The 26147-nt window shown below is 42.9% G+C and overlaps 1 protein-coding gene across 1 annotated transcript in view; it reads right to left on the reverse strand.

The window, feature by feature from the left end:
* Positions 1–404: 404 nt before the first annotated feature.
* Positions 405–26147, reverse strand: part of slc35f1 (solute carrier family 35 member F1) — a 115756-nt gene continuing 90013 nt past the window's right edge. The window contains exons 7-8 of the mRNA XM_042096032.1: positions 24495–24649; positions 405–3040 (exon numbers count right to left, since the gene is read on the reverse strand). Coding sequence (XP_041951966.1) covers positions 2816–3040; positions 24495–24649 — 380 coding nt within the window. The 3' untranslated portion in view covers positions 405–2815. The remainder of the gene's footprint in view (positions 3041–24494; positions 24650–26147) is intronic.

Genomic DNA, 26147 nt, shown 5'->3' on the forward strand with positions numbered 1-26147 from the left:
TTACTTCAGAGCCTGGACAGTTTGTTTTCGTTGAAAGAACTACAAACTCTAAATCTTTGGTATTATTGAACCAATAACAAACTCTAACTACAGAAACTGTTATTCCAATGAATGTTGAATGTCCAAACGATCTTCACCTGTAATAGTTGGGGATATTGTAAAATTATTTGGGAAAACTGTGTTGCAACAACTTACTGCATTCAAATAACAAACTTTTCTTTCTTTTGGTGGTTAGGTTAGGATTTCTTTCTATCATTAAGCTATTCATCATGCAAAGTTCTGTTCACTAATCTTTAATTCACAAGGGAGTATACCTGTTTGTGAATGAAAATGTTAAGAAGATTGCTTTGTTATTTGAATAAAAATTGAAAAGAGTTTTTGTTTTTGTTTTGTTTATTTTTACCGATAAATACCAAAAATCACCACAGGGGTCATACAACTTTTTTCCAGCTATATTTCATACTTTATCATCACCAAAGTTCTTGTGTATCACAGTAAATGAAAATTAATTTACAAAATCATAATGTTATTGACACATTTCACTTCTCTGATTCTTTCAATCTCTCAAACATAATTGTTTTACCAGTTATAATCTATTATATCTTTATTTCACTGTGATCCTGCAATCATAGATCTGATTTTTAGTTTGGCTTACTTTTTTCTTTTCATTATCAGAATAGTAAGCCTACTCATTAATAATTATGAGTATAATTTAAATGAGCTCATCATCCAGACCCTCTCTCTGTATCTGACATGTTTTAAACAAACTTCTTGTTTCTGCAGTGCAATCAACTATCAACTATACAACAGTGACAAGAAAAACAGAACAGTAGGCTATATTGAAATAAAATTATAAAACATGTTCAAAATACAGCAAATTCAAATACTTGAGCAATGTACAGTTACTTTACAGCATAGAAATACAGTATTTTACAAAATTTCTTGAATATAATAATTCCTATGAGCTGTTGATACTAGTTTTGATTTGGGCAATTTGAAGTCCCTTTCTAAATAGCTTGTGCTAAGATGTAGGGTCTTTTCAAAGCCTCACTGAAGCCTAATTGGCTGGCATCAATACATACTTACTGAGGGTATGTTAATTATTCCCTTTTGAATATAAATGAACTTGCAAACAAATATTTACTTCAAGTATTCTTATTTTAAAGTAAAGAAAATGTAGTTATGGTTTAAGTTATGTTTACAAATCAACTTGTACAAAGTTGCAATGTATACTTATGTATAGAAATGAATGTGTTATTTTTTTTCTTCTTCACAAGTAGCGAAAAATGGTACATGTTTGATACATACCATGAATAGATATGCCTGAATTACACTATGCTTCCATTAGGTTGGTTTTATATTTCCAGTCGGCAATGTGACCCGTGCCTAATACGCTCAGGACATACAGGTGGATCGACAGAAGATTGGATTTTGGATTCAAGCAACTACTAAGCCAGACAATTTACTTACATTCAGATACATAATGCTTCAAGCACATTGCATTACAGAGCCTAAACAAATCCCTAGCCAGTAAACGAATAAAACTCTTCATCAGATAACCCCCCAAGCAAGGGCTTTGGTAAGTTAGTCCATGTAATGATATACAGTATGTATAAAACATGATTGCTTTAAAATTGAAATATTTTCAGTTTGAGGACAAAGGTATTTTATTTTCAGCAAGTCAGAAATATCTAGAAATTCAACATTTAAACATCAAATCAAACACAGTAAATGTGTACGGATGAATGTAAAGCACAATTTTAAAATCTTTTTCTGGATTTCTTTTTTTAAAATATTCAAATAATTAAGATGCCTAATACCCAAGCATAGAAGATAATACATAAAAAAAAAAAAAAACAGAAAATTACAAAAAAAATCTAATTCTTGACAAGTGCATCAAAACTCATTTTTGAGTTTACAATCACCAATACTAACAGATGAATGCTCATCAAATGAAAGCCTCTAATCTCTCCACTACCATTCCCTATATGAGAAGATGCAGAAGATGCATTTTATAACATGGAAATATCCAACGATCAACTGTAATGCCAACCAATCAACCAACCAACAAGCCAAACTTTTTTTTCTAGATTTGGAATATCGGCAGGCGGGTTGCAGGAATGTGGACAAGCAAGCACGTGTCGTAACAGTGATTTAGCCAGAAACGTGTGACAAACCCAATCAAAAATGAGGCGTGCCGACCGTCTTCCTCTCGTGGTGCGCTGTGAAAGGCACTGACTCTCTGCGGAGTCTGTATATTAGTTATTTATAAGTTAAAAACATACGACAATAAAACATACACATAGACATGAGATCTATGTAAACTCAGTGATGTCAGAGCTTTAAAACACACAAATACAATAAACATGTAAGGGGTTGTTTTTTGTTTGTTTTCGTGCTCATGTAACAAAAAAAAACAAAGAAGTTGGGGTGATATTTGAGCATTTGGGTGAACAATCAACATGGAATCCATCAAACACATATTGTCAAACAGTCAGTCAGGTGTGTCAAGGGTGCTGAGCATTCTTTACACAATAAGCCTTCAGAATCAGGACATGAGAAAATTACAGGAATCATCACCGCTACCTTTTTTTTCACAGTTTGTGATCACAGTGTACGTTTGCTTGTCTTGCTACTTGTTCTCCTTTCTTTCATATCTCCACAAGCATCGGCACTCCTTTCTTTTTTTCTCTCAATCATTCTCTCGCACTCTTTCAGTCTTTCTCTATGGTCAGTTGGATGGGGCAGGAAGTTGGATGATTGACTTGGGGGCGCAAACCCCAATGCCGATGCGCCTCCTTGTCCCCCGTAGGATTCAGGCGACTCGTATGCGCGGTTCCTCCTCAATCTCCTGTCCTAAGCTGGTATAAGTCACGGAGGGTTCCAGGGGGCCGGACGTGGGCGTGTCTATGACGGGGTTGCCGGCGTTACGGAACTGTTTGTAAACGCGTGGGTCCTGGGCGACGTACGTGGAGGAGGAGGCGTAGAGGACGAGGCCCAGCACAATGATGAAGAACGACAGCAGATACAACCCTGAAAACTGGAGAAAGAGAGAGAGAGAGATGCAAAATGAGTAAAAGAAAGAAAGTTATATAGCTGAATGTAATAGCCCACTCTCAGTCAAGCAACTTTTTTCCAGCACTGCACAGTATTACATCTCTAATATATTTCATAAAAATCCTTAAGAGTTGGTGTTTGACCTACAAAATGCTTATGGGATGAGCGGTGAAGCACATTAAAGAGAGCGCTTATGTACACATATGAAGGACAGGGACATATGCAGCCAGAGCTTCTCCTCCACAGCAGATGGAGAATGACAGGGAGGGTATTTCAGACTGGGAGAATGCAATAACCAAAGCAGTGGGTCTATAAAAAACCAATAACCACACATGGATTTGTATATATCCTGCTTAAGGACCTGAGAAAATGCACATTCATCAGCTGCCTCTGGAAGTCCACAATAACCAGTGGTGTTTTTGAGAGAAGAGAATTCATTTTCTTTCCCCCAATGTAAACCTCTACCCCCCCTTTCTCTCTCACACACACACACACACACACACATACAGACTGAAGCCGCATTAGAAGTTGAGCTTTTGTCAAACATCCAGAAAATATGCTCACTCCTATGGTAGGTTCTATTTCTGGGCAAGCATCTATATTAAGACCCATTAAGGTCGAGTTGCCTTCTCTGAGGGACGCTACTGAGAGATGTTCCAAAATGGAAATCCCTCCAGATTAAATTCCAATGCTATTTCTTCCCCATTATCTGCTATTGAAATGAATGAATGAGGCCAGCTAGCCAAATCATGCTTTTTCTCCGAGACATGTCCACCAGAGGGGGAAAAGAATCAATACAAGAGCTTCTTCCTATTCAGTAAGGGAATACACATATTGTATAGTCAACAAATACATAATTATTTTATTAGCTTCAGATCTATAAATAAAATTATATCCTTGATGCTATGCATACCAATTACTTATGCTCCACATATGCTACATATACATATCCAAGAACCATCACTAACACTGTCCACATGCATTTACAGTTAATGTAAAGGAAAGGGTGAGTCATAGTTAGGTCTACTGGTTAGCGCTTCGGACTTGTAACCGGAGGGTTGCCGGTTTGAACTCCGACCAGTAGGAACGGCTGAAGTGCCCTTGAGCAAGGCACCAACCCCTCACTGCTCCCCGAGTACCGCTGTTGTAGCAGGCAGCTCACTGCGCCTGGATTAGTGTGTGCTTCACCTCACTGTGTTCACTGTGTGTTTCACTAATTCACAAATTGGGATAAATGCAGAGACCAAATTTCCCTACTCATACATATACATTATATGTATACAGAATGTATTAATATTAACATATACTGTATTATGGTTCAAAAGGTACAGAATAAGCCCAAAGGCTGAAGATGTTCACGCTCAAAACTCAACCTATATGTTTGGGATTTAAGATTGAAAGGTTGTTCAACCTGCCTTGTTGTTGGGGGAATAGGATATTTCTGTTTCTATTCCCAGTTTGTTATAACAAGAACTCTTAACACAGGTGCTAATATGCGCTATGATAAGAAATAGCAAGATAAGGTGTTAAAATTTAATGACTTAGTTGCCACTTGAACGGTTCGTAACTCTTTGAAAGTCACTTCTGAGTGGGTGTTTTGCTTAAATCTTACTCGTCTTTGTTATATAATGCCCTAGGTGTGAAACAATGAGGACTTCGGAACATGCTTTAAAGCTCCAGGATTCCAGGGAGCTGCGACAATTACGACGCGGCTGTCTTGGGGTAAAAACAGGCTTCACTTTTTTTCTCTTGCCTAAAATACAAACATGGCCTATGCGTATTTTTAGCTGGTTTCTTGAGGACACACAGCTCCAAAGTATTCAGTTGCTCCAAAGTGCTCGCAAAAAAAAAATGAGACAATCCAAATGAACCCCACAAACTACAAGGAACACAGCAATAAGTGTAAACTAGCTCCTTGTCGAAATGTAGAAGTGGCAAGCCACATCACCACACTTCATTATCGATTACCATGTGTGGCTGTTGGACCTTAAGACCAAAGAAGTGTCGCCTGGAGCGGGAAATGGGTCAAAGCATCTTTCCTTACAGCTGTTCACAGACTTCCTCCCATTTCTCTTATTCTCTCTCTCACAAAGGACTGCTATAGATCTACATACATCTGTTGAGGGACCTCCTCTTGACGCAGAGGCACAAAAAAACTGGGCACGACATTAGGGTGAACAACGATGGCTGTCTTGGATCCTCCACCACGTGTCTGAGAAGGCAAGGCCTTTGCTCTGGTCTGGTCAAGAATGTAGGTTTGCATATGGACCATAGGATCATGTCCATACCAATATTTTGGGATGACAAAATTGTCCCTACCAATATTTTCGCAAACTCGTTCGTATTATTTTTGTTGTGTTGTATTCATTCAAGTCATATTAATTCATATGTGCCTTATATAAAGTGTACATCCCAAGGACAACCAGTTTATGTCCATACCAAAGCTGAGACTAAACCTACGCCCTTGGGTCTGGTCCCTCTGTCTGTGATCCAAGGGGGAGATCGTTCCCTTCTGTGGATCATACAATTAATGTGGAGTTTGCCCAGTGAGGTGGAGCATTAGCGCAGGCCTTGTCCACAGTGGCTAGCTAAATGGAGAAGCTCATCACTACTGTTGGTCTTGTGAGAGGGAGAGAGGTAGCCAGAGCTCCACGCTCCACCACACATCACAAGTCTGAGCCTCCCTAGTGAGGGAGGAGAGAGAGGGAGGGAGAGAGAGGGAGAAGAGGAGGAGACATGACAGGGAAGTAGAGAGACGAGTGAAAACAGGCAGGAAAGACAGAGTGAGAAAGAGAGAGAGAGAGAGAGAGAGAGAGAGAGAAGAGGAGGAGAAATAACAGGGGAGCGGAGAAACGAATGAAAGCACAGGCAGGAGAGAGAGATAGGAAAGGAGAGGGAGAGATAGGGAAGGAGAGAGAGAAGGTAGATAATGAGAGACTTGTGTGAAGAAACATGCCAAGAGAAGAGACAACAAGAGGAAACCTTGAAACGACGTGACAAATGTTAGAAAGAGGGAAAAGCATCTAGGAGAAAGACCAAACCATAAGAGAGAAAGAGAGTTTGTGTGTGTGTGTGTGTGTGTGTGTGTTTGTGTGTGCTTTTGCCCTAGGGCACTTGGTCACAGCCCATAAGCACTTCTCTCTATCCAGGAGGCAGAGTGTAAGTGTCTGTGATGTTTGAAATGAGTGAGGATAAGAAATATCACCAACGGCGAAAAAACATACACAACTTCTCCCAGTAGCTCCTATGAGAGGTCACAGAAGGGCCAGGCCATGTAGTGGGAATAGACAAAGTAACAGAAAAGTAGGAGAGTGGAAGTACTCAAAAGTAAAACTCAAAAGTTGTCAATATCACAAATCCACATTCATGTTTGGCCAAAGGTTTTATTTGAATTAATTCATACAATCACATGGACGTAGTGCAAGCTGTACCCAGACATCAGTGTACCCAATCTACTTTAAGAATTACAAAAACATCACTCTGAGTCTGCTGCATGTGCCAGGCTCCTTCTATTTACCCCTGAAATACACACATCAGGATTCTGGTCATCACAGAAATCCGAGCGTGACTCAAAATAACAAGCTATCAAAATAACACAGTCACGCACATACTCAACACAGCAGTCTCTGTAAGCCCATTACTGCCATTCTGTTATTAAAAAATGTAGGGAGCTCAAAGTGAAAATCAGAGCAAAAAACTAAAAGACGAGGCAGGTGGAAACTATGGTGGCCACAGCATCTCATCTGAAATCACACAATTAAGTCCTATTGTCAAGAAATAACCATTGATAGCAACACAACAGGCGAGAGGCTCTATCTGTGGCCATGGCACGTCATGTTGCCACATCTTGCCTGCAGGGTTTCAATTTAGCCCTGGCTAAAAGGAAATGCCCTCAGGAGCACTATCAATGCAGACGGCAGGGATTGAATTAGGCAGATGGCTCTGTCACAGGGTACCCCCAGAATTGTCAGACCTAAAATTAAGACCTTTTTAATACCACTTCAGATGAAATTTAATACCTACATCGCACCCATTCGGATAGAATAAATAATATTAAAGGTAAGATTAAACCAAAATATATATATATATATATATATATATATATATATATATATATATATATATATATATATATATAATTTACAAGTGTTTGAACATGCCAACATGAACATGACAGCAGTGCAGTAGCAGCGCAAAGCTTTGTCGTGGTAGTAACGTGACAATGTCCCGCTTCATGGACAAATTTACACGAATAGAACCTAGTTGATTTCAGGGATTAAAGTGAAAAAAAAAATCGTTTGACTGAACTTTTTTCAAGTCAATGTCATACGTTGTTCATATCTACCTAGAGATAGCACCCCTTTTGCGGTCGCGATCTATTGGTTTTTAATGTACAAAAAGATGCAAACAGCAATGTAAAGCACCAAATAAACACCAAAACGAGGCTACAGGGTACTCTTCAGTTACTATATAATTAATGCCACCTACAGGTGAATGTATAGAACATAACAATCCTATGGTTTGTGTACCCTGTTACCTCGTTTTAGCCGCCAATGGCCGCCATGTGAATAAGGCGAATTGAGAGTGTTCTTGATTGAGATTGAGTTTTCCTGATGAACAAAACAATATTTCAATACCATCCCTGACCATTGCTGATTAGCCATTGCTGTTCTTTTCTACTGCAGCAATATTGTAGCAAGGCTTTAACTTACACTCTTATTTAATTACTTCAGGCCAAAAGTGTTTAAAGGGGAGGTTTTTTTCTTGTTAATATACAATTCAACACCAAGTAAAATCTATTAAATCAAGTTTGCAAGACTTCACATTTCCTCATCAAAGTAACAAATCAGAACAGTCTAGATATTGTTCATATTTCCATTTGTTGCCTCATCCGCATTTAATAAACATGGTAATTTTGAGTTTTACAGACAACTCCAATGAGCAGCAATATTGTGTGTGCTCATGCAGGAGGTCTGCGCATCTGATAACGACAATCTGGAGAGGGCGCTTGTCTTCAGCAACAGATTGTATAAGGTTGACAAGAGGTTGCGATATGGTGAGGGACAGGTCGTGTTGCGCTATGAAAGAACATGCGTAGCCTACTTTCTGAGCGCAAAAAAGTTCAACCATAGATAAACGTAGCCTACCTCTGTCGTGGTGGCTAGTTGCACCAGGTAGGGAAGATGTCCTGAAGTGCACGAACGTTAAAGGACAAGTTCGGTATTTTACACTTTTTTTGCGTTTGCAAAAATAGGTCCACAGTTTTACAACGCATGGTAAAACACCTGTTGGAAAGCATCTTTTGCAGCAATTTTTGTGTGAGCATATCAGCGAACACCCCTGACCACTCTGAGTTTCACGTCTTTGTAAACGAAAGTTTAATGCGTTTTAGGAAGGATTGTTCCAGTGCACCTATGCAGCGTTGTGGAGGAGGTGTGTGGGGGGGGGGGGGGAGGGGGCGATACCACAGAAACCGAAAATTCTCAGGACAGCAGCATGTGTCCAAATTTCAATCTTAAACGTTCTATTTAATCATAAACTATCTGAAAACAGGGTTTTAAGTGTAAAATACCGAACTTGTCCTTTAACCTTATGACGGTCTTCTGATTGTTGGCGTGCTAAAACGTTTTCCTATTGTATCCATAAACAATTTTCTTGCAGCAAACCGCGCAAAAGCAAACCCCTGGCACTTTATTTTTTTACACCATGGTTTGTTAGTTCTCCCCCGTTTCCAACAGCCACCCATCTCTATTTATTTTTTAACTTTTGACACCTGTGTCTTCCTTTAGCAATGCATCCATGACAGCTAGTGGCCTTGCCAAATAGGCGCACACAAATCATGACACTAATATGCGAGGTTCTGGTAGGCCTACTGGTTATGGTTTTGTGCTTTATGTAGTTATCCGTATGAGTCTGAATGTGTATGAGTCTGCCTGTTCCAATAAATGGCCGTCCTGACCAAAGGTGATTCTTGTCTGAGGGTGGTATTGCTACATTATTTTATGTTAACACGCTCAGTCAAAACCTTCCGTCGCAAATTGTGAACAACATTGTTGTACATGTCAGACGGGATAGGCATAGGCTACGGTTTATATTGCGTCGCTTTGCACATAATGTTAGTTGCATTGATTAAAAACTGTAACAATAATAGTACATCGGGTGGCATAGCAGGCTCTGTTCAAGTCATAGGTGACACCCAAAATGAATGACCTCTCCTGAAAAGAGTTCGCGATAGTAAGAATTGTCTACATGATGCACGGAAAGAACACAGCCTCCGAATTCGCACATACTGTAGAGCTCACAATATCATATCCAAAAAAGTTCAACTGATTGGGCAACCTCATCAGCTGTCTCGATTGTGTCACTATAATCCAATTTTTAGACCGGCCTCCAGACGTGTTCTTTTTTTTTAAGCAACCGCCCCAGGCCAATGAGACAAGCGTGTAGCTACAACATGTCTCCCAGCCTGCGCAGTGAAACCACTTCAGATGATCCAGAACGCGGCGGCGCGCCTGGTCTACAACCAACCCAAAAGGGCACGTTACCCCGCTGCTCATCCAGCTACACTGGCTACCTATGGTGGCCCGCATCAAATTCAAGGCTCTAACGCTTGCCTACAAAGTAGTCTCCGGTTCTGCTCCCACCTACTTGAATGCCCTCATACAGACTTACGCTACCTCCAGACCGCTGCGCTCATCAGACGAACAACGTCTAGCTCTACCACCGGTACGCTCAGGCCAATCCAAACTTTTCTCATCTGTTGTTCCTCGTTGGTGGAACACACTACCAGTTCCTACAAGGGCAGGGACATCCCTCTCCATTTTCAAAAAACTCCTGAAGACCCAGCTCTTTAGAGAACATCTCCTCTCATAGCAACACTTACAACAAGTCGTGCTGATCCTAGCACTCACCAGCCGTCTTAAACTGACAAGTAACTATTAAAAACAGCACTCACTGATGCACTTATTCTTACTGTACTCTAATGTTTTTTAAATTGTCCTAAAATTGTTGAGAACTCTAAAACTTAAACTGTTTACCATGTTGTAAGTCGCTTTGGCTAAAAATGCGCATGTAATGTAATGTAACATAAACAAAGCGAAACTCATGGCTGACGTATCTTCTTGAGCAGTCTCTGATTGAGACACAGAAAGTTCTCAAGAACACAAAAGGTCTTTAAACATTTACCATCACACACATCGGACCTAATATTTGTAGTTGCCTTAAAAAAAGGAAAAGAAAAGGTGATAGACCCCCCCCCTCCTATTTTTTTTTTTCACCGGATCTGCATCGATCTCAAATATGACATTTCTAAAATCAAATTGACGGGAATCCGTGGTACGACGGACAACTTTAATCCTTGAGTCTGATTTACGCTATGTGAGGGCCTTAATTTAGGAAAATTAAATGTAATACTTTTTAATACTTTCAAGACTCCGCGGGTACCCTGTGTCAAGACACTTATTAACATGTGGCGTAACGAGTCACCGGACCAGATTTGCTTTCCTCATTGTCAGTGCTTTCCTTCTCTCTCCCTTCCCTTCTCTCATTTCCCCTGTTTCTGTATCTCTCTTTCTCTCTCTACTTCCCTCTCTTTCTCTCTTTCTCCTCCCCCCTCTCTCTTTCACTCTCTTCCTCTTTCTCTGGCAATGCAGGCAGGGAAGATGAGAGGAGAAAGGCAATAGTCAGCACCAGAGGGGAATATATTCTGCTTAAGCCACACTGTGTCATCTTATTAATTTACATTTATCAACTGCTGCAGTACCCCGCAAACTAGGATGGAATGGAGGCCATTTTAAGCCAAGGGGGGAGCAACAGGCCCACTGCTCTGATAGTACATAACCCGAGAGAAAACCACCATGTGAGGCTCCACTGTTCAACAGTCATGTGGATAGCACTGGAGCTACACACACCAGCAGAATCACACCATTTGTGCTGTGAGCAACATTATTCCAATGCCTAATGTTATTGGATGTGGTGGTATATATCCTTCCAGCTCTAGAGGAGGTATTCATACCGGCCCTTATTTATGAGACACAGGCAGGCAGAGGCGGACAGAGTACACAGCTTCATTACTTGAGTAAAAGTACAGATACCCTTTGCTAAATTTTACTCAAGTACAAGTAAAAGTACAACAGTCAGATGTCTACTTAAGTAAAAGTACTAAAGTACTTGTTTTTAAAAGTACTTGAGTATCAAGAGTACAAGAGTACATTTTCTAAATATTGCATTACTACTGCCACAGTGCACAGTACAGAAACATCCTACATGGAGTTATAAAAACAATTTAATGTTAATACCTTGGAGAATGTAAAAGGAATTGAAAGTAAAATCAAGTCATTTTCATCTTTTTACCATGTTGCCAGGGATGGACAGTATTTCTAACACATGTATTTAAAATACGTATTTTAAATACAAAATACTATTTTGTAATGGAAACACATGAAGCGAAAAACTATCATTAACTTGTTCAGAAAATTTAAATAGTCTGGCGAGGAAATGGAAATGGACCTGCTGCGTCTTCATCCATTGTTTCGTCCATGGTTTCATCTCTTATCTAAATCTAACCATGGAGTTGACTTTGGCGGAAAGCTGAAGGTGATTGCTGATAGGCTGTTCCAATCAGTGGCGCCTGCACAATCCAATCACGTTTGAGAGGGAAACAACAAATTGAGGGTTTCTGAGATTTTTCTTTTTTCCTTTTTTATTTAGAAGAAGTAACGGGTACTCACGGTTATGGATAGAAATGTACTGGAGTAAAGAGTAAAATATTTGCCTCTCAAATGTACTTGAGTAAAGTCATGAGTACTCCCCAAAAATGATACTCGAGTAAAGTACAGATCCCTCAAAACTGTACTCAAGTAAATGTACTCCGTTACTGTCCGGCTCTGCAGGCAGGTTGTGGGAACTGTTCAAAAATAATTTTCAAAATATGATGAAAGATTTGTTAGTCTCATGGCTGCCTGTTGAAAAGGTGTCCTCCAAACTCACCGTGGCAAAGGGACCTCTTCTGTCCACTTGCTGCTTTTGTGTTATTTTCTGTGGTATGTCACTAACCCAGAGGGCTTTGCTGAACATCACAATAAAGCTTTTATCTATAATGACTCTCCCTTTCTCATTATCTTTAGATGTATGCTCTTTGAAAAGAGAAACTAAAAAAAACATTAACTTCTGCATCTGAGCATGTCAGGAAATGCTTGTCCAATTTTAAAATGACAGAAATGGTATAATTTGAATCAACATAACTGCACAACAAGTATCGTACCAATCACCTCTCCATTTGCATCAGGCCATCAGTCTATCTGTAAATCATTTCACCAAACTATTTGCCTGGTATGAATTCATACTAAACTTTTACAAATCCCCTAATTCATCCGCAGAGCCTCACTTTCATCACTATTTATGTGAGCAGGTTTTTTTGAGCCGTCTCCCGTCTGTACCTCAGACTGTCTCAGGGCTCTCAAGTTTTGAAGTTTGCAAGGAGTGAGACTTTGTTTCTCAGGGCGGAGGCTGCGTGGCATTGGCACAGTCCCTCCCCCCTGATCGAAGTACATGAAAGTCCTACGTCTGCTTGAACTACTCGTGGCGCCAAATGAGAAAAAGCACATTTAGCCCCAAAATGGTCTCTTGAACAGTGGTGGTTCGTTCTGTCCGTGTGTGTGTGTGTGTGTGTGTGTGTGTGTGTGTGTGTGTGTGTGTGTGTGTGTGTTTATGAGTGATGTTGTGTGTTATAAGTGTTTGTGGCAGATTTTGATGCCTTGATGACTGATACTGGGGGCTCCCATTTAAAGCACTGTGGTTCAATGTCAGCCATTTTCACAGTCATGAGGCCATCCTTAAAAATATTCTTGTTTGCAGTAACAGCCAAAAAAATAAAAAAATGGGTCGGTAGGTAGGTCAATATTTTTTTTTTTCAAGATTCAAAGTAAAAAAAAAAGTACAGTTTTGGTCATGGTGATTACGTAGGTATGAATTTAAACAAATGTGCATACTGTGACATAACTGACTGGGTCCTCAACCCGTGCCTTCAGGCACATCACTGCAAACCTCAATCTGATGCAGGTTATGTAGACCAGCCTTTCTCAAACTTCTTTGACCTGAGGCCCAGTCATGGCATACTTTGGGGTCATAGGGCTCATCTACACGTACCCAACCCCACTCCCTCCAAATCAAATTGTCATATACATGCACTTTCACTTAAATGTTTTGTGACATGCACATCAGAGGACTGCTTTACTAATGTAAGATATAATTAGTTTCATTGCTTTTGCATGGTTGCATGATGCTTGCATAAGAAAAGAAATACTTCTCAAAACAGCAACAATTATATGGGTGCTATTGTTTTGGGATGTTTCCCTCATGCAAGCATCATACATTGGTAGGAAATGGAGAAAAAAATACATGTTTTTTAATGAAGTTTAATTTGAATTAAGGATTCAGGAAACACAATACCAGCTTTTTTGGCGAGCAGATAGGCGTAAATCACTGATCTGTTGATCTTTAACAGATAGAAAGAACGCTACAATAGCTTTATTATACAGTCTCTGCTCTGTTTCTATGGAAGTTCCAAAAATCAACGTTGTTCTATTAAGGGCCAATCTCAATTCTCTATTTTACCCCTTCCCCTTCCCCCTTCCCCTTAGTTTTGCACGTGCACGTGAGACGAAGGGCTATCTCAATTCTCATTTCGATCGAGGGGTAGGGATAAGGGCAAGGGGTAGATACCCCTTAAAACCAAGTAGCCTAAGATCGGGAGCTTACTTGAAACCGAGGGGTAAGAGAAATACCCAACATACACCGCTCACACCGGAAAAATAAGCACACCGAGAGATTCATTGACATGAAATGTAGGCATTAATAAGGATTATAAAATTAAAATGGTAATTGTTTTATGTTGCATTCAATCTTGTGACCATATATTGAAGGTCCTGTTCTTCACGAGGAAGTTTTCAAAAAATCGCTGTTTTGTGAATGTTAACAGCACATAATTATTTGCACGAATGTCTCGCATTTTATATATTTCCATGTCTACCCCGCAAATTGGCAGCATACCATGTCAGAAATGTAAAGCCCAACAGCAGCTAAATTCGCGGAACTTTTTTACCGCTCGTCTGATATGAATACTGCATAGGCCTACTGCTGCCGACTGCTGCAGAAGCGATTGCTTCTGATGTCAAGTAACGACCATTTGGATATTATTGTAAAATATCAAAGGAGTTGTGGGATGTTTACATAGCAAATTGCATTTTTATTTTGTCCCCCATCCCTGTTTCATTCACCCGGACCAAGGTAGGGTGCGAACGAACATAGGCACGTTCAGCTGTTGTTAAAATAATTCCTGAACGGTTTTATTCCGAGCTGAAAATGCAATTATAGCCTATTTGACAGAAGACAGGTTGCTAGTGACAAAATATTAGCTTTCAGTGTGGTACGATCTCTGTAAATTACGTTAATTCAAGTGTTTCAATCATCCAGCTCTCCCTTATGGTTAGTGGTAGGCCTATCTCATTTCCAAAGGGAATATTCTTCACCCCTATGTCTTGCCACTCGGTTTCGAGGGACAAGGGCTAGGGGTAAGATGAAGGGATAGGGGAAGGGGAAGGGGTAAAACAGAGAATTGAGATTGGCCCTAAGTGTCGTTAAACAATTAATAGTATTCAACAGGTTGAAGCGGAGCTTTGATACCAACGTTATCGATTAGTTTCAGTTTCTCTCGCGCAGACGCCTGCATTGAATGAACGCTCATACCACCACTTCATTGTATGGCTCCATGTTTAATGACATCGATAGCAGAAACGTTTGTTTTCTTTTTTTGTCGGTCCGCGGTATCTTGATCATCTGCGCAGCAAATTATCAGACGAAGCACCGGGCCTAATTTCACTCCACGACTCCGCGGACCAGCAGTCTCCACGTTGCGGACCCACATCAAAACAAAACTATTTCCTGATTGGTTGAGAAATCCTATTTTCTGATTGGCCGATAGGTTAGTAATAGTAACTGAACAGCAGCTCTCTGAGCTGAATGAACGCACAGACAGCAACGTTGTGTGACACGTTTGTAAAATATAGCCCTTAGAAACTTCTGTGCGGGCAAGTTAATAATTTCTCGGAGTGAGAAATGCCATGTGTGGCATGTGAAGTCATTAGAATGCGTGTGTCTCACGCGTGAGACTTGAGAGGTCTGCTGTCTGGCTCTGCTCTCCTCGACGCCTTACGAAGGCAATAAAGTGGGATTAAGTTTAGTGTCTGTGGTGTCCTGGGGGTGAGGTCGCCGAGCGAGCGGAGCTTATTAGCGAGCTGATGTGTGGATCAAGAGTGACTAAAAAAGAGGCTCTGACGCTTGTTTGCCTGTACACGCACCTCAGGAGTACAGGAGATGGAGGCAGAAAGAAAGAAGGAAAGAAAAAAGAAAGAAGGAACGAAGGAGGGAATAAAAAAGAAAGAAAGACAATGGAAATATGACGATTGAAATACGGAATTAAAAGAAATAAACAAAAAGTAGACACATGGACAAAAATAAAGAAACAACTTAAGCCTGAAGAGAAAGAGGTGGTCTCTTGACATACTAATGAGACATGTAGTCCATATGTGCTAGACATACTGCAAGGAGAACTATACATTTCCTCCCATTCCCTATAAGATGCTCTATAAAACCAACAAACGAGGAGTGGGTCGATCCCTCTCACGGATACCTGGTGAAACATGTGCTGTGTAAATGAGAGTATTCCTGACACAGAGAAGGCATTACCCTTTCATGTATTTCACCCAGCTGCGACTGAGAATGCTTCGATCGAGCCAATTAAACCCAGGAGACTGGGAGTGAAAGCGGAGAGCACCAAAACTGCGCACCAGAGCACCAGAAGCACAATAAGTAAGCATCGCGAGCAGTGGTGAAATGCTGAGACTGTCTGTGATACTATCCACTAGCAGATACTAGCAGAGGGAGAAACAAAACGGTTTGTAGCAGTGCTCAGGCACATACACCATGCAGAGGTGATACCACCTAATGAGCTGGGGTGTTTGCAGTTGCACCGTGTCGACAGAGATCAGCTAAAAACAACACCAGGCAAGAGCTTAGCCCTCAATATACTCCGCAGCACTCCCAAACCTCACTAAGCAGCACCAAACATGCATGGCAAGTTAGTGTCATATGAAAGAATGACCCTTTATTCGCTCTCGTCTTCGATTTTCACTCTATTTTATCCATCTATGTGGTCAATGGCACCTCCAGTCCACTGCAGCCTCAGCCGTTAATATGCAGCGCATTTATTCATAAAACATGATCGATACACAGGGCTAATTGGAGGCCTCAGACTGGTTCCTGTCGATCGGCACTCTATGAATATTAATGAGCTTCTAGATGCCAGCAAAGGCGAAGTCTCCCTCAGGAGGTCAAAACCAATTAAGGTACGAGGCAAGAAACAAGATGCAAGGCTTGTTTAAATGGCGCCGCAGATCAAACAATAGTGGCCACTGGCCAGACAGATCTGTTTTTTAAGGTGCTGTTCTGAATATGCTTTCTCCCTTATCATAAGTGTTACATGAAACAGCCCCCCTTCATTATCTGACAATAAATATTAATGCTCTCAGTCTGAGCTTTTTAAACCGCTGCTGGTTCATCTACCTTGCATGAGGCATAGGGTGTGTTCGAAACGGGTAAAGTTGCTACCTTTTAAGATATCTAACTGGGGAGCAAGGCAGCAAGTGCGGTTCGAAACCGAAAAAACAAATTCTGCTGCCTTTTAATATATCTTAGAATTCCCAAATAACGGTCATTTTTGAAGGCAGCATCGATGCACACTTCATGCTGCCTCCTACCCATAATCCCTTGCGGCAACGTCTGAAACAGCTGTGAAAGGTAAACAAACATGGCGGATGACATCGGTAATGGCTGCTGAATCTGTTTAAAATGTCATTTGTGTGATCTTATTTTGCTTAGATTTGCAGATTACAGATTAGAAATAAACAATTTACTATCTGATTATGCCATTGTTGTAACCATTAATAGCGTCTGGTCTGATATATCTGCCGGCCGTAAAACTAATTTATACCGTTAGCCTGCTAGCTTACGTAAGCTAATTTAGTTTAACGTCAGGCCTTTGCTAACGTCATACCGTAGTGTTAACCAAAGATTCTAGAGTGCTACGCTCACTTTTAAAAGATGCATTTAATCCAAATTCATGTCTAGTGAGACAGCTCTCTATGTAGGGAGGGAGGCAGTAGGCAGCTGTCTCCCGTTTGGAACACACCCATAGTCTGCAAATGAGGAGATAGTATGTCTATCTCTCAATCTTTCTCTGGCATCTTCTCATTTTACCCCCTCATCAAAAAGCACACTACAGGTTTTAGTCCTATTGTTTACTATTGGCAACAGATAAGTACACTGAAGGTCAGCAGAGTTTTTCTCATGTCGATTTTTCCTGCTATCTTAAGGCTTTGCTGCTTTGGGAGCTAACAATAGCCCATGCCTGTAAATGCAGAGAAAATTGAATTGGTTATTATAGATGGTCTCAGACAATCGGCTCATGGGAGCAGGGGAAAACGATCCTCTCTGAATTCCAATAGCCCAGTGGAGTCGCTATTCTGGCTGTCCGTTCACTGCAACTCCTCCGAGGTATTGTGTGTGTGCAGAGATGAACTAGAACTCTCTAGAACTACTGTAATACACACCCCAATTCTGGATGTTCTCTTCAATTCTAGATCTTCTTTTCAACAAAACTACAACTCTAAACTTGTGTCCTGATCAACTACTGTGACTGAACAACACTGGGGACTTTCTCAGAGGCTCTGAGGTTTGACACATCTCGAGTCTGGGCTGATGTCTGATGTCTACGCCCGCCGCAGATCTGAGCTCACAGCCCTGAGTGCAGAGAGAGAGAGAGAGAGAGAGAGAGAGAGAGAGTGGTGGCAGGGTGGTCGTGATTCAGGCTGAAAGCCACCATCAACGCTTTTAAGATAAGCCGTAATTCACTTACTGTGGAAATCACTCATTGTTTTCATTTGACTGGGACAAAGGGGGCTCATCCGGGATCATTTATGGGGTGGGATAGATGAGATAAATCTGTCTGCCCCGAGTCCCTGCAAAACAACACCGCTGCCACCACCGCTGCCACCCTTAGGAGCAGGAGAGAACTGGATCAAGGAGGACGATGTCTGGAGGATGTCTGGCTGGAACAAATTGACATGCACTCAGCAGTCCTTTTTAATTTCTCCTTTTCTCTCCCCTCTCTCTGCCTCTCTCTCTCTCTCCCTCTCTCTTCTCTCCCTCTCTTTCTCTCTCTTCCTCTCTCTCTCTCTCTCTCTCTCTCTCCCCTCTCTCTCTCTCTCTCTCTCTCTCCCTCCCTCTCTCTCCCTCCCCTCTCCTCTCTCCCTCTCTCCCTCCCTCTCTCTCCCCTCCCTCTCCCTCTCTCTCCCTCCCTCTCTCTCCCTCCCTCTCTCTCTCTTTTCATCTCTTCCATTATGTATCTCCCTTCTTTTTATTCCCTTCCCATCCTCTATCTCTCTCTCTTCTCCATTTCTGTTACTAGTTTTGATTTTTTTCTAATTGTCTCTCTCTCTCTCTCTCCATCCTGTTTTTGGCCTGTCTGTAATCTATGTTACTGGAATTGCACGGCAGAAAAACAGGTTTAAAATGCTGTGTTTTGTCGAGTGGCATGACTAATAGCTGTGTTTGGAAGTTGCCAGAATGCCGCTGACGATGACGAGGGGCATTGCGGGGATGAACGCTCCCATTGTGGGTCCACTGCCCCCCCCTCACACACACACACACTCACTCTCTCTCTCTCTCTCTCTCTCTCTCTCTCTCTGTCTCTCTCTCTCTCTCTCTCTCTCTCTCTCTCTCTCACACACACACACACACACACACACACACACACACACTCTCCTCTCTCACAAACACACACACTCACACACACACACACACTCTCTCTCACACACACACACACACAGCCTCCTTATATTTCTCCTGCACCACCTATGAAGAGGAGCTTCATAAATCCCCAGGTGAATCTGAGTCATCTGTGTCCCTCGGTGACGCCACTGGCACACTGCCAACACACTTACTGCCTTCTCTTTCTCTCTCTCTTTTTCTCTCTCTCTGTTTGTTTTCTTTTCTTGTATGTATTCTTCAGTTCTTTCAGTCTCACACTCATGCACTCATTATCTCTCTGCCTTGCTGACACACACACACACACAGACACACACACACACATACAGGGAGAGAAAGAGAGAGTGCCAGTTCCTCCTCTTTATTTCCCCTGTGTCTACTGAAAGACTAGCACTCATCCAGCTGGTACTCAGGATAGGTTTCACTGCAACACCCCCAAAAAGACAAATCGATGCGAGCACCATTACCCAAGACAGAGTAGCCTCCAACCCCAGAAATAATGCACCAACTGGAGGAGAAAAGATAGATAGATAGATAGATAGATAGATAGATAGATAGATAGATACTTTATTGATCCTCCAGGGGAAATTCAAGGGTCTCAGTAGCATACAGACATCACACACAACATGCACTTACAGCAGAAATGGTAAACATAAGTATAAGTATAAACATATAACTAAACTCCACTGTACAATAAAGACAGTAGAAGATAAGAAAGATAAGAAAACTAACAAAACAAAATACTAAATACACTATATAAATTAAATTAAGAAAGTCTAATGTGCTTGAGGGTGATCAAGCATAAGACGCTTGTAGTGACAGGGCCGGGACTGGTGAGGTGCTAAAGGGATTGAGTGTCATGGTGAAGGTGCAAACAGTAGTCCAACCATAGTCCTTAGTTATGTGTGCCTGGCAAGGTGCTCAAGAGAGTGAGTGTCATGGTGAAGGTGCGAAAAGTAGTCCAACATTAGTCCAACAGTGCAAGAGTAAGGTCTAGAGACCAGCATAAATAATATGGACAAATAGGAGAGTAAAGTATAATGTAGACAAGGTAGAGTAAAAAACTATTTCAGTGCAAGAACAGGTTGAGGTAATAGGGTTATTCATTCATAGCCATTCATTCAGTATTGTAGCAGAAGCCTGACCGCAGCCATTGATCATGTGTGCTAATATAGCATGAAAAACAGTGTAGCAGTAAAACAGTAGTGAAAACATTAGGCTGTGTACATTAGTAAAACAGTAGTAAAACAGTAGTAAGCAGTGGTGGGCAGTCAGTACTCAAAAACATGGACATGGAGAGGGTGGAGAGGCAGACAGACTAAGCAGAGAAGTCTCTCTCTCCTCTTCCCTTTAGTGAGGCATTGAACAGTTCAATGGCCCTAGGAACAAATGACTTCCTCAGCCTTTCAGTTGTGCATGGCAGTGAGCGAAGTCTCCAGCTGATCAAGCTCTTTTGGTTTTTGATAGTGCTGTAGAGCGGATGACATTCATTGCCCAAGATGTTGATCAGTTTGTTTAGGGTCCTTTTGTCAGATATTGAAGTGATGCACTCCAGTTCAGCTCCCACTACAGAGCCAGCCTTCCTTACCAGCCTGTCAAGTCGCCCATCATCCTTCTTCTTTGTGCTTCCTCCCCAGCATACCACTGCATAGAAGAGGGCGCTGGCCACAACAGACTGATAGAACATCCTGAGGAGCTTGCTGCACACATTGAAGGACCGCAGCCTCCTCAGGAAGTACAGCCTGCTCTGTCCTTTCTTGTAGAGTGCATCAGTGTTGGCTGACCAGTCCAGTTTATTGTCCAGGTGGAGGCCCAGATACTTGTAGGTGCTTACCACCTCCACATTGACCCCATCAATGGAGACTGGTAGCAGAGCGGGCTTAGACCTGCGGAAATCCACCACCATCTCCTTGGTCTTAGAAGTGTTTAGTTGAAGGTGATTGAGTTTGCACCACTGCACAAAGTCCTCCACCAGGCTCCTGTACTCCTCCTCTTGCTCGTCCCTGATACACCCCACAATTGCAGTATCATCAGAAAACTTCTGCAAGTGGCATGACTCGGTGTTGTAGCAGAAGTCAGATGTGTACAGGGTAAACAGGACTGGAGAGAGCACAGTTCCCTGTGGCGCTCCTGTGCTGCTGATCACAGTGTCAGAGAGGCAGTTCTTCAGTCTGACGAACTGTGGTCGCTCGGTCAGGTAATCTGTAATCCAGGTTACCAGGTGAGCGTCCACACCCATCTGCAAGAGCTTGTCTCCCAGTCTGAGGGGTTGGATGGTGTTAAAAGCACTTGTGAAATCAAAGAACATGATTCTCACAGCACTTTCCCCCTTGTCTAGGTGAGAATGTGTCCTGTGTAAAATATAAGTGATGGCATCGTCCACGCCCACTTTCTCCTGGTATGCAAACTGTAACGGGTCTAGTGCATGGCATACCTGGGGTCTGAGCATGCCTAAGACCAGCCGCTCCATTGTTTTCATCACATGTGATGTTAGAGCGACAGGCTTGAAGTCATTAGGCTCGCTGGGGTGTGGTTTCTTGGGAACGGGGGTGAGACATGATGTCTTCCACAGTGTTGGAACTTGTCCGAGACGTAGACTCCAGTTGAAGATGTGCTTCAGTGGCTCCCCCATTTCAGCAGCACAGGCCTTGAGCAGCCTTGGACACAGTCTGTCAGGCCCGACTGCTTTACGAGGATGGAGTTTTTTTTAAAAGATAACTTACTTGATCCGCTGTAATGATGGGGGGATGAGGGGAGTGGAGGGTGAGGAGGAGGAGGGGTGCTTCTGTGAGGGTTGTCGTGTGGCTAGAGACTGATGGCCATTGGCTGAAGGCATTGTTTCCGCACTACTCATGGTCACCATGTGGGGGAGAGGTGCGATAGCCTGATCAGCAGTGATGATGGAGGGGGGGAGGGGGGGGAGGGGTGGGGGGGGCAGCATCTGGGGTCTGTGTGTCTGATGGCTGTTGACTGAGGTTGTTGTCACCTCGTTGTTCGTGGTCGCGATGTGGGGGAGGGGTGCAATATCCAGTGATGGTGGGGGTGAGTGTTGCACTGGTAATGAGGTGGGGTGGGGGCTGGGGGATGGGCAATCGAACCTGTTGTAAAAGTGGTTCAGCTGGTTCGCCCTGTCCAGGTCTCCCTCCACAGAGCTGCTGCTCTTCTTAAGGCCAGTGATAGATTTCATACAGTCCCACACCTCCTTCATGTTGTTATCTTGCAGCTTCTGTTCCATCTTCCTTCTGTAGTCCTCCTTAGCCTCTTTCAGCTTATTCTTGAGTTCCCCCTGTACTCGCCTCAGCTCTGCTATGTCCCCCTCCTTAAACACCATCTTTTTCCTATTGAGAAGGGGTTTGACATTACTGGTTATCCAAGGCTTGTTATTTGGATAGCAGCGTACAGTCCTTGTGGGAACAACAATGTCCATACAGAAGTTCAGATAGTCAGTAGTGCAATGTGTGACCTCCTCTAAGTCCTCTCCATTCAGTAGCATACTCCAGTCAGTGGACTCAAAGCAGTCTCTCAAAGCCTCATCCGCTTCCGGTGTCCACTTCCTGAAGGTGCGCGTGGCAACTGGTAGCCTCTGAACTTTTGGCTTGTACATTGGCTGCAAATGAATGAGGTTATGGTCCGACTTCCCCAGTGGGGGAAGGGGGGTGGCACTGTAAGCATCCCTCACGTTTGTATACATGAGATCTATTGTCCTGTTTTTCCTAGTTGGGCAGTCAACAAACTGATAAAAGTTTGTGAGGGTGGAATCCAGTGTAATGTGGTTGAAGTCACCAGAGATCGCAAAGAAGGCATCACTGTGCTGAGTTTGGAGCCTAGCGACTGTAGAGTGAATGACGTCACACGCTGTGTCCGGGAGGGCTTGAGGCGGCACATAGACACAAACAACAATGGCGTGCGAGAACTCCCTCGGCATGTAGTATGGTCGTAGACTGACCGTTAGTAACTCCACATCCTTACAGCATACAGTCTCCTTCACTGTAACATGTCCCGGATTGCACTATCTATTGTTTATGTATAGCACCAGTCCGCCTCCCTTCTTTTTGCCAGAAAGTTTATTGTCTCTGTCCAAACGAGCTACACTGAAGCCGGGCAGCTCAACGTTAGCTGGGGGGATATGGCTTGTTAGCCACGTCTCCGTAAAGCATAGCAAACTACAATCCCTGTAAAGCTTCTGATTTCTTACCAGGGCAGCCAGTTCGTCAGTCTTGGCCAGTGAGTTCACGTTTCCCATAACCATCGAAGGAACTGAGGGCTTGTGTTTCCACTTATTCTCCCGACGCCTAGTCCTCACTTTAACTCCCGCTCTGCACCCCCGAAAGCACCACAGCTCCTCCGGGATGTTTACGTGAACCCTACCAGCATTCCGTCGTATTGCAAGCAGCTGATTCCTTGTGTACACAAGTTTGTTGCCGCTGGAGCATTGTAATAGATCCATATCCATAGGATAGAATGAAAACACTCCTCAAAGTGTGTAATCCAAAAAAGTTGCGAAGTAAAAAAAAAAAAAGTAAAAAGTAAACAAAAGAAGGTAAGAAAAACACAAAGACACGGAGCTACCTCGACAGGCTGCCTCTCGTCGGCGCCGGAACCGGATATAGCGCCGGAACCAGATATTGTCCCAAAAGGAAGGGACAAGCAACCCATTAAGCAAATCAAGGAGACTCAATGTATAGCACACAGTGTATTACACACAGCGACCCAGCACAGCACGACTAGCTACATGTATGTTACAACATGTAAAAAAATTAGGTTTCTAGGCTAAGTATACTTGTGTATACAAGGAATTTGGTCTCTGCATTTATCCCATCCGTGAATTAGTGAACACACAGAGCACACAGTGAACACACAGTAAGGTGAAGCACACACTAACCCGGAGCAGTGAGCTGTCTGCTACAGCAGCGCTCGGGGAGCAGTGAGGGGTTAGGTGCCTTACTCAAGGGCACTTCAGCCGCTCCTACTGGTCGGGGATCGAACCGGCAACCCATCGGTACCAATCCCTCCGGTACCAAATCCTTCGGTACCAAGCCCGAAGCCCTAATCAGTAGGCCACGACTGCCCCATGTAGTGCCACAACATTAACTGTACAGACTGCACCACACGGTGCCGTAGAGAAAATTAAGGAAACAAATTGTGTGTTCCTCAGGTGCTCAGGTGTTCTAGCCAGGTGCTAACAACACCAGGGTCAGGGCTTAAGTGCCTGGAGAAGACAATGCTGGCAAAGAGCACCTGTGCAAGACTAGCTGGATAGGAGCATCTGCTACATGCACAGAAGTACATGTGGAGGCACAACACAGAGAGGGTGAAGATTAGAGAGGCAATCAAACAGCACTGCACATCGCAGAGACTGTAGTGATACTGCAGGAGCTGCTACAGCGGTGCTCGGGGAGCAGTGAGGGGTTAGGTGCCTTGCTCAAGGGCACTTCAGCCGTGCCTACTGGTCGGAGTTCGAACCGGCACCCCTCCGGTTACAAGTCCGAAGCGCTAACCAGTAGGCCACGGCTGCCCAGTCCAGCAGGCAAGAGCAACACGGGATCTGGACCAACCTTGTACTGAAAGAGGAATAGGCCGCAGAAGAGGCTGTAGAGGTCGGCAGTGAGCAGGGAGAGGTTGACTGCAGTGGCACTGGTCCTCTTGATGACCACCGGCATGAAGCTATACAGGCCAAACATGCAGGCACTGAAGCCAATATACAGCAGACCTGTGGCAGAAGAGAAGGAGAGAGAGGGGGGGGAGAGACGGTAAGAGCAGTAGATTAATGAGAGAACCATTTCTACAGAGACAGGGGCAAAGCCCAATAGACATTTTTGATTTTCCAAGAAATCCAAAATAACTCTGTTGCATCTGTTTGTTTGCGTCAGCATCATCACAATCATTCGAGGACGCTGTCTGCAAAACCCAAAAGGTCAGATTGCCAGACGGTAGCTGTCACTCCAGCCCCGACACACACACACGCCCCGACACACACACACACACGCACACACACACGATCACGGCAGCCATAGAGACAGACAGAGCAAAAGCAAGACCTGCATTCTGCCTCCATTTATGGCCACTTTAGGATATTGACCATCAGCACGCCACTGGTCAGGTATTTTCACAGATGGCTTCTCTCCCACAGTTTCTCATTTCAAAACAAAACTCTCACCTCAGGTGGCCTTGAGAAAGTCCACAAAAGGCACTTTTCAGTGTACTAAGACATCATATCATCATAATTTCATATAATTGACACTAATACCTTATCATTCCCCCTGACTTATAATTTCGACTATGATTTGGATGAGGGAACAATTAAAAGTAAATGGTGTTAAAATGCTCTCGTTGTAATGAAGTTGTCTTTGGCTAAACAGACAAACTTAATTAGAACATGACATTGCTGGATTAGTAATTCCCCCGCAGAGAGACAAACAGACTGACAGATAAACTAATCATCTTTTTTCATTTTCACTGAAGGATATAAAAGGTCAAATGATATCTGTAATATCAGGACGGGTATTGGGCTGTCATCTCCATGTGCGCAAGCAGAGGGAATCATGGGAGACTATGAGCAACCCATCACGTCAATTCGGACGGACAGGTGGGGGTGAGTATGAGCAGTGTCGTCTGATCATTTTTGTTTTCACCCAGTGGCGGTAATGCTACCGAGTGGGGAGCCTGTCATTAACTGGCCCTCTCATTCCTGTTCGGTTTCAGTTGAACTGAAATCTGCACAGGAAGGGAAGGCTGTTGCTTCTGCCGCTAGACTCAGACACAGACTGCCCCCAATGGGAATCGCAGCAGGAAGGATAACTGTCATTTGTTTCCCAACGAGGCACTGACGCCGCTTATCTTAGCAAGGGCTGTCATTTTGGAACATCATTTCACTTAGCCTGATGCATGCATAAAATTATAACACTATGTTTACAAAAATTGTAGTAATATTTTTTTATTGCTACTGCTATTGTAAACTTTGAGAACTGAAATAAGTTACTGTATTATAATGTTCGAACATACATGAACATACATTTTATTTATCATTATTGCTATGCACAAACTGCTTTGACCAAAACTGCAAACTAAAGTGCATAGCAGTGAAGTCTTATGTGTAAGACCTAACTTACACAACCTAAATAAGAACATCTGAGATTAAAATAATTCAGAGCAAACACATAGCATAGACTGTGTTTGGCTGGTTGCTATGACTACTCAAAGTTAAAGTC

Source organism: Alosa sapidissima, chromosome 6 (assembly GCF_018492685.1).
Source record: "Alosa sapidissima isolate fAloSap1 chromosome 6, fAloSap1.pri, whole genome shotgun sequence".
NCBI classification, from domain to species: Eukaryota; Metazoa; Chordata; class Actinopteri; order Clupeiformes; family Clupeidae; genus Alosa; species Alosa sapidissima.